Source organism: Rutilus rutilus (genome assembly GCF_951802725.1).
Source record: "Rutilus rutilus genome assembly, chromosome: 24".
Lineage (NCBI taxonomy): Eukaryota > Metazoa > Chordata > Actinopteri > Cypriniformes > Leuciscidae > Rutilus > Rutilus rutilus.
The window spans coordinates 14,603,015-14,620,888 of NC_140228.1; the positions used below are offsets into that span (position 1 = coordinate 14,603,015).

The 17,874-nt window shown below is 38.4% G+C and overlaps 1 protein-coding gene across 2 annotated transcripts in view; it reads right to left on the bottom strand.

Annotated features, from left to right (window-relative positions):
* Nucleotides 1–17,874, bottom strand: part of cUnh8orf34 (chromosome Un C8orf34 homolog) — a 96,106-nt gene that overhangs the window by 61,123 nt on the left and 17,109 nt on the right. For both annotated transcript variants that reach the window (XM_084399143.1, XM_084399142.1), the window contains exons 4-6: nt 17,003–17,131; nt 16,302–16,330; nt 15,543–15,706 (exon numbers count right to left, since the gene is read on the bottom strand). In XM_084399143.1, the coding sequence (XP_084255269.1) occupies nt 15,543–15,706; nt 16,302–16,330; nt 17,003–17,131 (322 nt within the window). The remainder of the gene's footprint in view (nt 1–15,542; nt 15,707–16,301; nt 16,331–17,002; nt 17,132–17,874) is intronic.

Sequence of the window (17,874 nt, forward strand, 5' to 3'; positions counted from 1 at the left end):
TTTAATGAGCATCGTTACTCGACACCAGAGTAACGCGCTGAGCAAATTCAACTTGTGCTCTCGCGAGAACTCTGGATTACCAGGGTAGTGTGAAAGGGTAACTTAGCCAAAAACAGATTTTTTTGTTGTTGTTGTTCGTTATTAAAAAGCAAACAGGAAAGCCCAGCCCTGGTGAGAAAAAGTAACAAAAGTAACATAACACATTACTTTCCATAAAAAGTAAATAAGTAATGTAATTAGTTACTTTTTTAGAGAGTAACACAATATTGTTTCATTCCCCCAAGAAATTTACATAAACTCACTAAGCTTTTCCCTTCCCCAGAGATACTTTAAATTCACTCACAAAACTTTTGCCTTCTCTTAAATGTACTGGATTCCCCCGAGAAACTTTATATCCTCTCATAAAATATTTGTGTCTCTCGCAGACCTTTGCCTTCCCAGTGAATATTTACATTCACTCACAAAACTTTTGCGTTCTCTCACATAAGTTTTGTGTTCTGCCGAGAAACTAGATTTCAATGCTTTTGTGAGTGGACGCTAAGACTTTCTTGGAATACAATACTTACAATAATACAATACAAAAGCGTTGAAATATATTTTTTCCTCCCATCTCCCATTTTTTCCCATTACCATGATCCCTTTTTATTAGATTAAATCATAGATTTTAATCTCAGACTTTTGGACCCCATTGTAATACAGTCAAATAAAGCGAACAAATGAACACAGTATGAGGTAGATGAACACTTTGAAAACAAATATGCTATTCATTCTGTGGGTAGAGAGCTGAATCAATCAATCACTCCATTAAAACTCTATGGCACTGTATTAATTGTTTCATGCATGGAAGAGAGAAAAAATTAAATCATTTTCACAATAGCACTCAGAACACAATATCTCAGACTAACATACAGTACAGGACCCTGCCAGTGTTTCAAATAAATACAAATGTTACTGTTACTGTAGTGACAACTCTAGCTCAGCGTGGCTTAATAGATGTGGAATTAGTGACCTAATTAATCCTGTCGTTTCGCTTAATAAGGGTCTTGTTCTAGTGAAGGGGAATGTGGTAAACAGAGTGCAGTGAAGCACAGCTAATACAAATAATGATTTAGGAAAAAAGCTGCATAAATGGAAACATTCAATTTACTAATTTCGGCTCCTGTCATGCAGAAGAGCCTGTCTCTCAGATGGGGCCTAACCAGCGATCAAACCATTACACCGTTTCAAATTAATCTGAGGCTGTGCTACTAAACTAAAATGCAAGTGAGAACATATTACTTCAGATGAACGCATTCATTGAAACTATGTAAGCCAGTCTATAGCCTTGCGTGGGTTGGTATGGCCATGTGAAGCCTTGTTAGACAGAACTAAAGTTGTACTGCTGCCCCGTTCCTGTGGGATGAGAAACTCTCCACAGCGTCCACCTGGCAGAACAGACTGTATCCACAGAAGCATTCACTGCTCCAAAAAAGAAAAACAAGACCACAAAACCAAAACTATGAATGAAGTAATATGGAACAACTGTTCCATATGATGTGAATAGCTTACAATTACACAGACCACAAGGGCCGCGAGGAGTCAACTGGCTGTAAATGTGCAGGCCATCCAATAGGAATGGGAGGAAAAATGGATGGTGATCTGGAAAGGTTCATCAACATAAAAACAAACAAAAAAAACACTGCATATAAATCAGTATGCCATTCGTGGCTGCTGACAGAAACCTCAGGCCTCAAAATACACACAGCAAATCTGTTTTAATAATTTAAGAAGTGTTATGTAATTAGTCAGATGTGTGGTTAGCGCAGATTCACTGATCGCAGGTCAGCTGGTGCTTTAGTAGATGTAGCTTTTACAGATGGCAGTGTGACACACAATGCTCATTAGTAGTGAACTCTCTGCCTCCTCTCTTGTATTTGCATATATAATGGCTACCAGCATTATTTACATCAGATAAGATAACAAAGACAGCAAATTCTCAGTTTCCTAAACTTATTTTACGTAACCAGGTTTTAATACCTTTCCTCCAACAAGGCTTGGAGCAGGCTACCCTACAAACAATGAATTAATGAATACTTAACATACATACATATACAAGAGGTCTCGTTAGACTTCTGCATTGTCCGTCATTTTGACGGACGGGGTCGTAAAAACTCCATCATAATCTATTACCCGTCATTTTAATTTTCATATTTTAATGATAATAAGCCATTTAATAGGCACATTTTCATTTTTTGTTCAGAAACTTACAGGACAAGCATAGGCCTACAGTGCATAGTCTAGATTATGCATTTATTTATGAAGAGAAAGTTGAAGAGACTGTGGGTCACTTTTCAGGATTTATCATGAATGTTTATCCAATAAATCACAATAAGCTTTGTGCTTTGTTACTTTTGAAATGAAACAAAGTCTCAGTTTTCAAAATCTGTCCATTTTATCATAAAATTCAAACAATAAATGTCGTTTTGGCGCTCTTTAATGTAACGCGAGAGATAAGCGCCTTAGTTCAAGCGAAGCGGAGCGCGATCATCCCTTTCTCGTTACAGAACGAAATAAACATGAATGAACTTCAGAAATTATGTTGAAAGATACAGTCCAACTTACCGAAATCCGTATCATGTCTCTCATGTAATCGTTCTAACAGTGTTTCAACCGCAGAAAGACGTCAATAAAACAGCTTGTAAACAATGTAACATAACTCAGAAAAGCCACTCTTGACAATTAACTTGATAGTCAGCAAGAGCGCATTCGCCACCAAGTGGACAGGAGTGAGAATTACAGTTCTGCCATGACAACTATCGGGAGATTAGTATGGAAATAGAGATTGGCATGGTAATGGATATGGCAATGTTATGTATTTGGTCTTTGTGGAATAGATCTGTTATGCAGCTGCTGCAGAGTAAGTGCAGAGACTTACTACAGCCAATAAATTCACAGACATTGCTGTGAGCATGTAAGACATGCTGCTGCTGCTGCTGCTGCTGCACATGTAACATACATGCAATAATCCTGTAGCAGATCTATACAGGTGGAGCTGGGGAAGGTGGAGGGTTTCTGACAGCACGCTGCAGACATTAACAGCAAACAATGCCAAGTAGGGCTGGGCGATAAAACGATAACGATAATTATCGCGATATAATTTTTCTCGATAAAACGATATCAAGAGTTCGATAAATGTTCGATAATGTTTATGCGCCAAAAGCGGAACGAATATCATTTGAACCGCGCGCCACACGGACCATTTATCCGCTCGGCTCAAAGTCCAAACGGCAGCCAGAGAATGTCTAATAAGGCGAGAAGTTTCACTCTCAGTACACTTCCGGCTTCCGAAATTGTTGCAGTTCCACTTTGATTCCATATGAGGGCGCTCACAGGACGAGTGCAGAATGAATGGAGGTCTATGCCAGTATACCCCTCAAAATCCACTTTTCTCAGGACATAATTTTTTGTCTAGTAATTTGAATATTGTATTCGAAAGGAGATGCAAAGAAATTACACATTGCTGGGTGTTAGATTTTTTAGAGTCACTTATTTGCTTTAAAAAGTCTTTTAAAGTGTCAATGACGTCATACACATCGTACGACCAGAGATGCTGCTTTACGGCAATCCTTCAGTCACTTTGGTGCTTTCACGCTCTGCACTTTCTTTACTCTCGAGGCATTGACAACACAGCTGACACAGGTAAACACACGTGCTAGAAGAGTTTTTGTTTTGTTTGTTTCTGGTCCCGCTTCGGATGCCACGATGCCATCAAGCGGTATCTCTGGTCGTAATCAGTCCTTCACTGACCAATCAGCGTTCATTAGCAGAATGCTAGCGTGTTATGGGCAACAACAACTCAACCTGTAAGAAATCGAAAGGACATAAGTACTTGTTCATTCAACTTTAGACTAGGGCTGTCAGTTAACGCGTTATTAACGGCATTAACGCAAACCCATTTTAACGCGATCAATTTTTTTATCGCGAGATTAACTGTCTTTTTGGCCTAGCAAACTTTGTTATTTTTTTCACATGCTTTTGCAACAGGACGCGGCATGCGTGGCGCTGCTCTATGAAACCCATTCATTTCAATGGCTTGCGCCGCGCTAGGACGTTTTGTTGCTTCGCCGACCAAAGCGCAAGCGGATCTAGCTAGACCGGAAACAAAACAGCAGGCACGCGCACACACTTGTTTGGGCTTGCAAGCCGGCCAAATAGTAGGTTAACGTTACATTTTGAGTGGATGACGAGCGCGAGACGCCGAAATGGATGCCAATAAGATTCTGAATGGAAAGTTTACTTTTAAAAAGTTGCCAAATGGTTCCATTGACTAGACCAAAGTGATCTGTGTGTTTTGTCGTTGTGAACTGAGCTATCATCATCGCAGTACGTCCAGTCTGAAACACCACTTGATGATGGTGTAACCCAGGTTAAAAAACCAGTATTAACAAAGAATTAGAAAATTCAAATCCTATATATATATATATATATATATATATATATATATATCCTATATAAATTCTCTTTTCATTTCATAAATTATTTTCATGCGTTTTAAAATAGCCAATTAAAATTAGTTTTATTTGGGAGGATTGACCAATGAGAGTGCATTTCTGTTTTCCATATTTCGCACGCAGTTAGAGCAGTGTTGCCAACTTAGCGCCTTTGTCGCTATTTTTAGCGACTTTTCAGACCCCTTTAGCGACATTTTTTCAAAAAAGCGACTAGCGACAAATCTAGCTACTTTTTGGACAAACCTCGGTAACCTCCAAATGTTGCCAGCACAGTCCTGCGAGCGCGAGGTTTGCGTTCTCCTTGCCGTCACACACCTCTCTATGCGTCTACCCTGTTCAGTGAATGGCTGAGAGAGGAGCAGCAGCAGCACGGAACAGACGTGAATGAGCAGTGTTGTTTCCACGGACGGACTTATCACTTATCTTTTGTTTTATATTTAAATAATTTAGTTTGACCATTTTATTTTATTACTTGTGCTTATCACTTGTAATACTCACTATCACAGTGCTTTAGTTCACCCAGTTCCCGAACTCTCTCAATTCAGATAATTTTACACATATAAAAAAAAAAAAGTCATTCAACAGACTCGTTCTATTGTCTGACAAAAAAAAAAATATATAGGCCTATAGTAAATGAGAACAGCTTTATTGGACATTCGGCTATATTATATTATATTATATTATATTATATTATATTATATTATATTATATTATATTATATTATATTATATTATATTATATTATATTACAGTATAGTATGTTATATTAAAATACAGTATGTGAGCATGATTTTAACGAGAAAAAAACATTAGGCAGGCAGAATGCAAGTACGCCGCGATGACGTCATGAATATGCTAATTTACGTATGACATCATCTAGCGACATTTAGCGACTTTTAGGGGAGGCGTTAGCTACTTTCCTTTGAAAATAGTTGGCAACACTGAGTTAGAGACCGCGTTCTTTTTGATTGCTATCGCAGACGAGAGCAGACGTCAGTTGAATCTCTCCAAGGAAATTTGAGAGATAAGTTATCTTCTTTGAGAATTTGATGAGAATTACATGTATATTGTTCCAGAGACGATGTAGTGGAAGAGAAGTAAATTTGATATGAAAGAGACCGAGAAAAAGAGTTAAATTGATTTTATACTGTGTGACGCAGTTACGGAGAAACCGCATATGTGACGCAGTTACGGAGAAGCAGCCGTTGTAACACAGCGAGTTCACAAATTGAGGTTTATTTATTGAGAAACAGAGACTTATAATACGAATATATTTTTGAGTGAGGAAGAGAAAAGGATTTTTCTGAGTTGTAACCGTTCTTCAAACCTGGAAAAAAAAGGTTTATATTCAAGCTCATCTGGTCTTGGTGAGTTACACTTTTATTCCATTTGGATTAAATGTTCATGAAATATTTGAGAATTGTAAATGAGAAATCTGTTTATTTTATAAGTAATGTATTTTCTTCATAACCACATTTGGTGAACGAAATGATTGCACGTTGTATGTGAAACGCAATCGCCATTTTGATGCCGTGTTAAACACTGTTAAATGATGTGATGTGTAACGTTATGTTATGGAAAACTAACAAGGTTTTTTCTGATCTTGTATTCAAGGTCAGGTTTTTTGTTTTGTTTTGTATTCTCTCTGTTTTCTTCTTGTCTTTTCCTGATTTAAATTTTCATCGTCGTCGAGTGTGTGCTGAATTGAGTTGATGCTGCTGTGAGATCGAATCTTTCCGGATTGGAGTTCCTGGATTTTGTCTTAACTCTCATGTTCGCGGAGGGAGTCGGGACTGGCGAGCCGCACGAGTCTAACAACGAGTATTGATCGATTGCCTGAAACTGACATTATCGTTGCCGAACTGGATGGTAGGAAATTGAACTAACAGCTCTCACACTTTTCACTGTTACTGGGAGGAATTTCATTCACGAGGAGAAACGGACAAAATCATTGTCATTGCCCATTTCAGCCATAACTTCAGAGACTGCATTCAACTCATGTCGAAATTGAAAGGTTAAATTCCTGAAAAAAAAGAATTTAAATGTGAATTTATTCATTATTTGTTTTATTTTGTGTTGCTTGATCAAAGGTAATTGTTTTTTTGTCCATTCTTTTATTTTGTTTTGAAAAATTAGAAGATAAGAGAAGAATTTCAAAAGGAATCAGATTAGGAGATTAGCTTGAATTGATTATATTCTAAATTTTATTTTGTTTCTTTTATTTTCCAAAAGAACCACTGAAATATGTGAAACCTAAGAAGTTTTAAACAAAAGTGTTTAAAGAAATTAATTGGTTTGAGACGCACACTTAATTGTATTTTATTTACTTTTCTATTTCCTGTATTTTATTTTATCTATCTCTGTTTTTCTTTAACATCTTGAAATTCTTGAATACACATTTTTTTATTATACTAAATCAGTTACAACTTAAACCTTGTGTGAGTGACTCATTATTGTTGGGACATCCTATTCTCTACAGGCGAATTCTAGGCTTCTGATTTGACTGGTCCATACGCAGACATTGTCTGTATCAAATTTAGTGAAGGGTTACAATGGCCACACACACACACACACACACACACACACACAGCTGATGCGAATTCTCCAAACCCTTGTCAATATCAGGACCTCGTCAGGATTTCTTTCACCCTTTTATTGATGGACAGTACATTGTGTGAGAGATTATTTGCTCCAAGTGAGAATGTTAGTGTGAAATTGAACACAGTATTGCCAATGTTGTTTTCAATAATAAAAAAATCTGCACAAAGCAAGCCAATCCGCTTTTTTAATGTTGATAAGAGCATTAAAATGAGAAAAAAATAATGGGACAAAAATAAATCAAGAGACATTTAGAATAGATAAAAATGTGCGATTAATCGCGAGTTAACTATGACATTAATGCGATTAATCGCGATTAAATATTTTAATCGTTTGACAGCACTACTTTAGACCTATAACCCATGTTGAACTTGCAAAACCTACTATCGAATCTGAGATTTCTCAACGGCAATCGGGTGAAAGAGACACATTTAGCCGTCTAGCCCCATAGACTCCCATTCATTCTGCACTCATGGGCGATCGCCCCAGTGGAACTCTGGTGGAACTACAACCAAAATTCGGTACAATAGGACTTAATAGGGAGTGGGCAGGCTCTCCGTAGACAGGCTCTGCGGAAGCGCAGAGCGAGCTCACTAGAGCCGATGCGTTTACTCTGATCGCTCTCGTCATGAGATCCAGTGAGAAGCGCTTGAATTCAGCGAATAACACAATGTCTCAGTGATTTAAACCAGTTTAAAGGCCGATGAAACAGCGCTGACAAACAGGAGAAACACTGTGCGCAGAAGGCTTTTCCGTCTACAAATTCCCATCATTTACCATGGATTTACTGTAACGGTAGCCTAGTAGCACTAATATTAACTGCACCATGAAATGTGGGATATACATATTGAATTGTATTATATTATTAATGTAGACGATGTATTAAAGGACTGATGGAATATAATTACAATAACATTTTGCCATGATAGTGAGGTTATCATGATCTAAATGCATGATACTGGATGACCAATGGTTAAGTGTAATAAAACTCAAACAGTCAGAATATTACATTTTACCAAATAAAAATTAGCACATGCAGAAACTAAGAAATTAATTGTCCAATAAAAGATATTTATTTTGTTAAGGAAAAATGACAAATGTTTAAAGGAGTCATAATGTAGAAATTTCACTTTTCCACGAGAATCAATGTATGTTATGATTGCATAATGATTGTACACTGGCCGGGAAGCCGATATTTAAAAGTGAAGCATTTGTTTACCTCAGGGTTTGTAAAATAGGCCACGTGCACGCGCACGAAAAAACGAGATTTTGATTTCTTCCCCCTCTTGACGTCAAGACGGGGGAGGATATACCAAATATGGACACCGCAAACCTATGCCGCGGGAAGCCCGCCCCTCTCCCCCTCTCCCCCTCAGATTCAGTTTAGTCGACTCGAGAAAGATGGAGAAATCGAGTGCACACCTGAGATGCTCTGTGGGTGACTGCCACAAACAACATGCAAATGTGTTTTATCTACCAAAAACGGACGAAACTATCAGGGAACAGTGGAGGAAATTCATTTTTAATGACGCTGTCCCAACAACTCTTTCAAGTGGCGTATCGTTAGGTGTGTGCGCTAAACATTTTACACCGGAATCATTTACAAATTTGGGGCAATATCAGGCGAACTTGGCCTCGAAGCTCCGTTTGGGAAAAGGTGCCATCCCAACCATCAGGGACTTGCCAGAAATTGAAAAGGTAAGACTGTGTTTTTATTGCTCTACTGTGGTTAACAAATAGCAGCTAACAGCTAATGCGGCTATTGTATGTAACGTTACCTTCGAGGTAAACACGGGGAATGGACTCTACGAATGCTAGCCACATCTTTCCACTTTGTTTTACACTAGCAGCTACAGTAGTGACGGTACAGGAGTCCATGCTCAGTGGCTAAAACTGTTTAAATGCAAGTATGAAAACAATATACCACTAAACATTATTAGCCAAACTCATGCAAAACATGCAGTTTGAAAATAGCTTTCAGTTAGTGGGGCTTCTGTAAGAATGTATCTGGAAATGGTGTATTTTTTCTACGACCAATCAACGCGCCCCTCATTTGCATTATTATAATGACCGTCCACGACAGCCAAAACATCGCATCAGATCTCGCGAGACAATAATGCCTTTAGAAATAAGGGTCTGAGGGGCTCTGTGTTGATTTTTTTTCCACTTTTCTTTTTTAGAAGTGCCTGAAAGACTATAATAGAGCATTGGGTATCCAAGGTAACACAACATTATGACTCCTTTAAATGTTCTACCTCAGATTTGTGAAATGTTCACCAGTTTGGCAAGTGTTTGTCATGATATGTTCTGACAATAAAGAGTAGTTTAAAACCACAATTAACGCTCTTGGCCTGGTTTCCCGATAACGCTCACTCTTAGCGCGCTAAGAAAGCTCGAAAGATATATCTTACCAAAGGTGTTTATGCTCCTAAGTGTGTTCCCCGAACCATACCTTAGGAAGCTGCTTAAGATATACCTTCTTACGTGCGACGTTACCCGGCGCTGTCCGTGGCGATGGTGCTGAATTGTTTGATATCGATGGCTCGACAATCAATTATTCTCTCGTGCAGGGGCTGTTTATGTGAGAAAGCGGTGATCTTTATAAATGAAGCACTTTAGAAATAGTTGAAATTGCAATTTATTATGATTATTGGATATTATAAAAAATAATCCAAACTATAATAGCCTATAATAGCCTAGCCTACATATTTTAAAATTGTAACATATATTGCTGCCACAATAACCTTTTCAAAAATGTACGTGCCTTCTTCTCTTTCCCATTTTTGTTCGCTGAGGTGGAGCTGCGATGAAATATTGTTCTTGTAAATACTTTCCAGCATTTCAGTAATAAAAGTTTACATCTTGCGTACGGTGCTCGGCAGTGATCAAAAAGGATTTAAACCGTGAATTTTGAATCTCTTGTAAACTCAGAGATGTGGAATCAGACGGCAATTAAATTACCACACGACCTGTTTGTCAAAAAACAGAAGGTACTAATTTGGCCAGAGATTTTTACGCGGGTTGGGTGAGAAAAACACTGATATTATGGATTCGGACAGCACTAAAATCACCGACTTACCCCTGTAAATGTTTAAAATACCGGACGAGCCCATGAGAAGCAATATTAGCGTCCGAATAGGACTTAACTGACAGTAGCCTATGCTTTCACTGGCCTTTAAAAGAGCGTTTTAATTAAATTAATAATATTGTATAATAATATAATTAAAAATCAAATTTTGTAATGACAATTTTATTCTTTGCATGAAAACACTTGAATTAGCCTAATTGAATACTGTCTGGGTGTATTAAAACTTCAGAATTATATTCATATAGACCTGCAACAGTGATAAGGTAAAGCTAAGAGTGGTCCAGACCAACCTTACGAAAGTGTGACTTACAAAAGATATACTTAGCGTACGAACGTTTCGGGAACCGTCCCATAAGGTTAAGAGAGAGGTTAAGGAATAGGTTAAGAACTACTTAGAGATAAGAACGCTTTGGGAAACCGGGCCCAGGTTTCTACAACTTTCACTTAGGAGCAAAAATCTGCCTTTAAACTTGAAAGAAATAAAGATTTGACTTTTATCGTGATAATTATCGATATCAACTGATATAAAAAAAAATTATCGTGATATTTTTTTTTGGCCATATCGCCCAGCCCTAATGCCAAGTATTTGAATGTTTGAGCAGCAAGCTCATTGGCCGTTGATTCAACAGCAACCAATCAGCTGTGCTATAGCTTATAAGTAGATAACGACATGATTGCCACCAATCAGTTAAAGACCTATCAGCCTGCACCATTCAGAGTTTCATGCCAGAACTATGTAATTACAGTTACACTCTCAGTGTAATATGTCAAATTGACAGACAGTTTTCAGATTTTTCAGTCACTGCTAAAAAAAAAACCTGTCAATGATGGAAAATGTTCATTTTACGCGACCTCAGATATTCATACGTACATAAATGCATGTATTTTTATTTTATTTATTTATTTTATTTTTATCATCAGTTCGCCACATTGGAATTATATGGAATTATCCCAAAAATAATATGGGAAACAAGTCTCTTTCATACATGAAAATGACAGAGACCCTATTCTAAATGTACAATATCAAAATTAATTTCTCAAATTTGAAAATGGGGATTTTTGGAACAGGTAAAATGCAGATAGAACCTTATAATTCCAAGGTGACAAGTTTTTTTTTTCTTGTTCTTTGAGCCAGTCACCTGATCTGCAAATGCCGTATGACTAATCATTCTGGAGCCGCTGCAAATAAGGTCATAATAATAATAAATGTCTGACGCCACCACAAGAACAGTCCCGGGATCGACCAGCCCTTAATCACATTAGGGACATTAGGGTCGTGAAAGTCAGACGCTCTCAGCTGAGCTGAGTATACTGTACATCTGAGCATGTCTTCGGCTGGAACCCTGCAGTGAGAGTGGGTTGATGGGGATGTTTATGAATGTAAGGAAAGAAGAGATACGTGCAGCGTAGGAGTTAGAAGGAAACGGAAAGGGGGGAGGGGAGAAAAGAGAGAGAACGAGGGGATTACACTTTATAATATGTTGCCTGTGTGTAAAGGAAATGAGAGCGGAGTCCTACACTGGGGCTTTATCATCTCCAGAATCTGTCAAAATAACCCTTTCCAGCATCCACCTCTGTCTCTACCTGATTTCCCAGCAGCCTCGACACTCACCCAGACATCTCTGTCGGCAGCACCTGAAGACTGACAGCTTCCTCAGAAGGAGAGCTTATGAAGGGTGAGGTTATGAAGGAAAAACAACATTTTGTTCCAGAAGTGGGAAAGCGGTGGTCATTATACAGAGCAGCTGCCGTTTTCTTCCTCTATGTAAAATTACAGAACAGGTGTTGAAAACAGCCATGCTGTGTTTCAGTACGTGTTCAGGGGCTATTGGGAAGATTTGTATCCCCTACTCATGGGGTTTTAGACTTGCAGATTCATGTCTTGAATGACATAGCAAGATTTGAACCAGGGCTTTACATTTCATTAATGCAATCCAAAACTGCAATGACATATAAGCAACCAGTCAGTAACTACACTGACTTAAGTCTCACAATTAAATATTAGCTTTGTGATCGATTCACTAAAAAGAACGGGTTGAGAAGAGTCATTCGTTCAGGGATCGGACTACACTGTTTGAACTCTATGGGCTCTATCATAAACCTGGCGCAATGCAGCGCCAGGCGCGACGCAAGTGTGTTTTGCTAGTTTCAGCCCAACGCAGTTATCTTTTTCACGTCCTGCACCACATTGTTTAAATAGCAAATGCATTTGCGCACATCTGTTCACCCATGAAACAGGATCATGAGTCATTTGATTGGGAGTCGAACAACACTGGTTGTGCTGTATGCTTTTTTTGTTAGTTTGTTTAGTCACTAAAATAAACCAACTCATAAGAGTCATTCATTCAGGCGTCAGGCTACTCTAATTGTGCTGTATGTCTTTGATTCAATAAAAACAAGTTCATAAGAGTCATTTGTTTGGGAATCAGACTACACTGGTTATGTAGAATGCTTTTGATTAATGGACCATTTCATAAGAGTCGTTTGTTCTGTAATTAGACTACTATGGTAGTGTTGTGGCGGCTAATTTGGAAATGATACTTTTTAACATAAACTTAGTACTCCAAGTACTCCAAGACTATTTATTGAAACTATTGAAAGTACACTAATGTTCAAAAGTTTGGGGTCAGTAAGATTTTTAAAGAAATTAATACTTTTATTCAGCAAGGATGCATTAAATTGATCAAAAGTTACAGTTATATATAAAGCACAAAGAAAGTATTATGACTGCATCAGCAAAAACCATTAAAGTTAATGTTATTCGATTAATTTTCTCAAATGCCACACTAATAAAAGTCAGTATCATACGCCACATCTTCATGACTTCATAGTTCACCTAATAACTACAGTATATTCAGTAAAAATCAATTCACTACACAATCTTTTGTTATAAAAGCCAAAATGATCTAGCATCAATTGCAATGAACTGCTGTACCTTCAAATGTCTAAATATCTGTTATAAAGAGTAAGAGAACAATGTTAGAGGAGAAAGTGTTAACTCTTGTAAGGATTCATTCACATTGATGAGGACTAAGGCTAGAGATCACAGCAGCCCATTGCCTTGGTTCTCTGTAATGTCTGTCTATGGCAGCGCTTGTACAGCTATATGCACTGGGGATGCTTGCGATATCGACCAGAGGCTCCATAATTTACTGTAATCAGGTGAGAGAATATTTTAATGGAATGAAGTCTTTTCTGTCCGGCGGCTTCTGAATGTGATTTATTATTTAATATCTGATCCTTTCTAATTAGCTGCATTCTCTGCGGCCAGCCTCTGCCCTCCACTCAAACACTAGCCAATTAAAATCACCCTGGTAACGTCTTTAAAGGGTCGAGGAGCTGCAATTGCTGGTTTAAAGATATAGCTGTGCAGTGCATACACATTTAAAGAATATCTCCCCTCGAGGGATTTATGTGGGGTTACCGGAGGCTATAAGGCGTCTTTTGATTAGAAAACCTGACAAAAGCTTTATGGAGATATTTAGAGAAAATACATTATGAAGTACGACATATGCTTTATTAAACTGTGGCTCAGATTATTATGACACTTTTTTTATGTAAATAAACTTCCTTATCTCCTAGAACAAATAAGAGTGATGGGATGTCCTTACATCAACTTGGAAAGAGGAAGTAAAATGCAGAGACACACTCATACAAATACAATCTCTTAAAGGGGTAGTTCACCCAAAAATTAAAAAACAAATTTCATCATTTACTCACCCTCATGTCGTTCTAAACCTGTACATTTTTCATTTATCTTCGAAACACAAATTAAGATATTTTAATGAAATTTCTGTCTCTCCATTGACAGTCTACGCAACTACAGTACCACTTTGTCGCTTTAAAAAGTTCATAAAGAGATCATAAAACTAATATATGATGAGCTTTATATGATGAACATATTGAATTTAGGCTTTCATTCACATATAAACATTGATCAGCGAACAAACAGAAGCTCATCCGTACTTGCTTGATGCACGAGAACAAATCTCATTACACGAGTAACACGAGGATTAACCTCATTGGTTCTTGCAGAAGCTCAAACATGCTGCGTAACACTAGAATAAACCTCATTGGTTCTTGCTGAAGCTCAAATGTGCTGCATAACAAGAATAAACCTCACTGGTTCTTGCTGAAGCTCAAACGTGCTGCGTAACACTAGAATATAGTGATGGGGACGAGACCGCCTATGCCGAGTCCGAGTCAAGACCGAGTCTTTGAAGGGTCGAGTCCGAGTCGAGACCGAGTCCGTTGGTTTTCAAATTCAGTCGAGTCCGAGTCAAGACCGAGTCTTTGAAGGGTCGAGTCCGAGTCGAGACCGAGTCCGTTGGTTAACATGGGAGGATTTGAACTTGAAACACGGAGTGTACTGACGCCGTGGTTAAAACAACATTGCTTATGTTTGTTCATGTTTATTTGAGGCTATAAATTAATTGGAAGATCGGTTCACGAGCAGCTTTAACTGATGCTCTACAGCGATCTGTCACGGCACATTTAAGAGCCACAAAACGGTATTTATTGTTTAAATTTCTTTTAAAAAATGACCAAATTTGAAAGGCAAGACTTTGTTTAATATGTTTAATATCAAAAGTAACCGAAAAGTAACCTGGTCTGTCCTGTCTGTCAGCGTGTTGTCAGTCTCCTCTCTGCTCCGCGATGTATTTTTCACTGCGTGAGAACATGGTGTGGCGTGAGAACGGTGTAGCTTGTCGGACATAGCGACAATAACTAAGGGGGGCGGGTCTTTGCGAACAGTCAATTAAAATTTTCTAGTGGTATGTATTCTAGTGGACTAGTGATGGGACGAGACCGCCTATGCCGAGTCCGAGTCAAGACCGAGTCTTTGAAGGGTCGAGTCCGAGTCAAGACCGAGTCTTTGTAAGAACAAGTCCGAGTCGAGTCCGAGAAAGCAGAAATCGGTCTCGAGACCGGACTCGAGTCCGAGACCGGACTCGAGTACTACATCACTACTAGAATAAACCTCATTGGTTCTTGCACGTCAAGCAAGCATTGACTTGAACGAAAGTCTTACGGGTTTGGAACGACATGAGGGTGAGTCAAAAATGAGTGAATTTTCATTTTGGGGTGAACTAACCCTTTAAATTCAATGAAACTGGATGGGGACCAAGCTCCAAAAGGACAAAAACCCACCATAAAGTATCAGAAAAATAATCCAATATATAGCTTAAACAAACTTTTAGTTGTTATTCACTCCAAATCTTGCTTTTAAAACTAGATCCTTTCTAATTAGGATGGTCACCATGCATGGAAAAGAGCAGCTTGGACAGTTTGCTAAATATCACCTTTAGTGTTCATTAAGAAAAGTAAGTCATTAGGGTTACAAAAAACATTAATTTGTTTGCTCACCTTCCAACAGGACTGTTGTCTTTGCTCGCCCAACCCTCAGTTTTAGCTCTTGGGACAGGGGGCTGAAGCATCTCAGCCGCAAGGGGGTCGGAATCTTCCTCCTCACGGCCCACCCACTCACCCACCACGCGAGGCCTCTGTACGGAGTTATACGCCCGAGGGTCCTTTCAAAGGGAGGACAAGGTGTGAAGAGCCGAAAAGGAGAGAGGAACAGGCAGAGATGTAAACATAAAACAATTTGTGGTTATACAAATGGGTAATCAATTACAGAGGTGGTAATTAAAGGGCTGATGCTGAAATATGACTCATTATCTATGCTATTTGTGTGGCTAGTCATTTTTACACTGAAAAGATTTTAATAATGGAGGAGCAGTAATAAAAATTCAGCTTTGACATTACACTTTTCTGTAGTTTATCAGCAACAGGCAATTATGAGAAATGTCCTCTATAACGGTACTAAGAGAAGAAATTATTTTGCTTTAATATCTAAATGTTTTAATATTCATTTGAAGAGCCAAATTGGGAGCAGAGGGAAGCCTGGGCAAATGGCCAAAAACAGGTTATTAAAGTTTAAAAACCGTACTGTATTCAGAGAAATGTGACTAGGTAGATGTTTTAGCTGGGTTCTCTCTTCATATTTTTTTATTTCTCTTTGAGTCTTCACACAAACAACAATCAAACTAGGCTTTTACAGCTCCTAAACAAATTCTATTACTGCAAGACAGCATAAAAGATCAAAAGAAATAATAAGCATCATACCAGGTCAAAGTCGTCAGAAACAGCAATGCCTGGCAAAGGAAATAAATCACACGTCAATGAATTAGAAAATGTCTCGTTGGATACTAAATTAGAGGTTCTCAATTGGTTTTCAGGATGGGGACCAAGCATTTTCTTGATTTTTGTGGGTTTTTTTTATTATGTAGTTGATAAGCCTACATAATTAAGTTGATAAGGTAGTTGATAAATGAATAGTTGATTCAGCAACTGTACACTATTTTACTATTTGCTTTTGGGATTGTTTTCTTCCTGCTGTCAGAACTTAAGACTCAATTTGGTGTTGTAATCCACCAGTTGAGAACCTTTAGCTTCAACACAATGAGTTTATTTTAAAATATTTATAATAAATGTATAAATTCGAAAAGCTAAGTATAAATAATGCTCTAACAGCAGACAAATTACAATATTCAGTTAATTCTTTAAATGCCAATTCACACTGCACTGACAGATGCCGACCAACGGCGACAGTCAACATTTTGCAATCCGTCACTTCTCAGACTTTCCAAGACCATGTTCAACATGTTTAATTGGCGAAAACGAGAGCCGACAGACGCCCAAAGGGGTAACACACTGATCCAAGAAAACCTGCTGAAGTGTCTGTTGTAGTCTGTCAGTGTCTGTCCGTGCAGTGTGAATTAGCCTTCCATAGCTGTTTCGCACTGGATAGTTGTCGGTTCACTTACTGCGGGAAAGATTCTCCAGGGCTTTGCCAAGCTTCTTGCTCTCCTGCAGTATGTGATTGAACTCATTAAAGTCTCGACTCTCAGGTTTAGTCCTCCAGTCCCAGGTAGGACGCAGTATTGAACGAGGCACTGCAACATAAAACGAATAAAATACTTTCAAAAACTGAAAAAGCCAAACGTCCTTACTGTATGGTTCAAACATTAAATTCACAATACAGCTATGTCATTTTTGCCTGCAATATTTCAGTTTTATGAAACACACAGTGAGTCTATTTATATAAATTAACTCACAGCCTTAATTGTTTGATAATCTCACTAATCCATATCACTTATTGCTAGAATTCTTAAAAAGTTATTGCTAGATGGTGCCGCTAGCTCTAGCAATGTTGTAGGAATCTATACATGAGTGAAATAAATGCTTTTTAAAAAATATTTGAAAATGCTGCAACTTTTACACAATTCACCTGGGTTACACTTCTCAGGTAGGATAGATCACAACACAAATCAACAGCAGTCTATCAACATTAAGCCCCTTTCACACAGAGATTCCGGAAAATACACGGATAAAGTGACCCGGGATTTGACCCGGGTTCGTTTGATTTTGGTTTATTCACACTGCCAGTGATTTTCCGGAATCAGAGAGCGCGTTCACACACAACCCGTGTATGTCCCGGAAAGACACGTGACATCGATGTGACTTGTAATGTCTCAGCAGTGTCTTCAGTTTGCTTATGAGCTGCGATTTCTCTCTCGGGAAACCACGCTTGTGCATTTATTTCTCTGATTCGATCATAAACTTGCGCATTACGTACCGCTTCACAGCTGGCGAACGATCCCGCGCTTCAGCGTCATCACTGCGACACGGCATTATT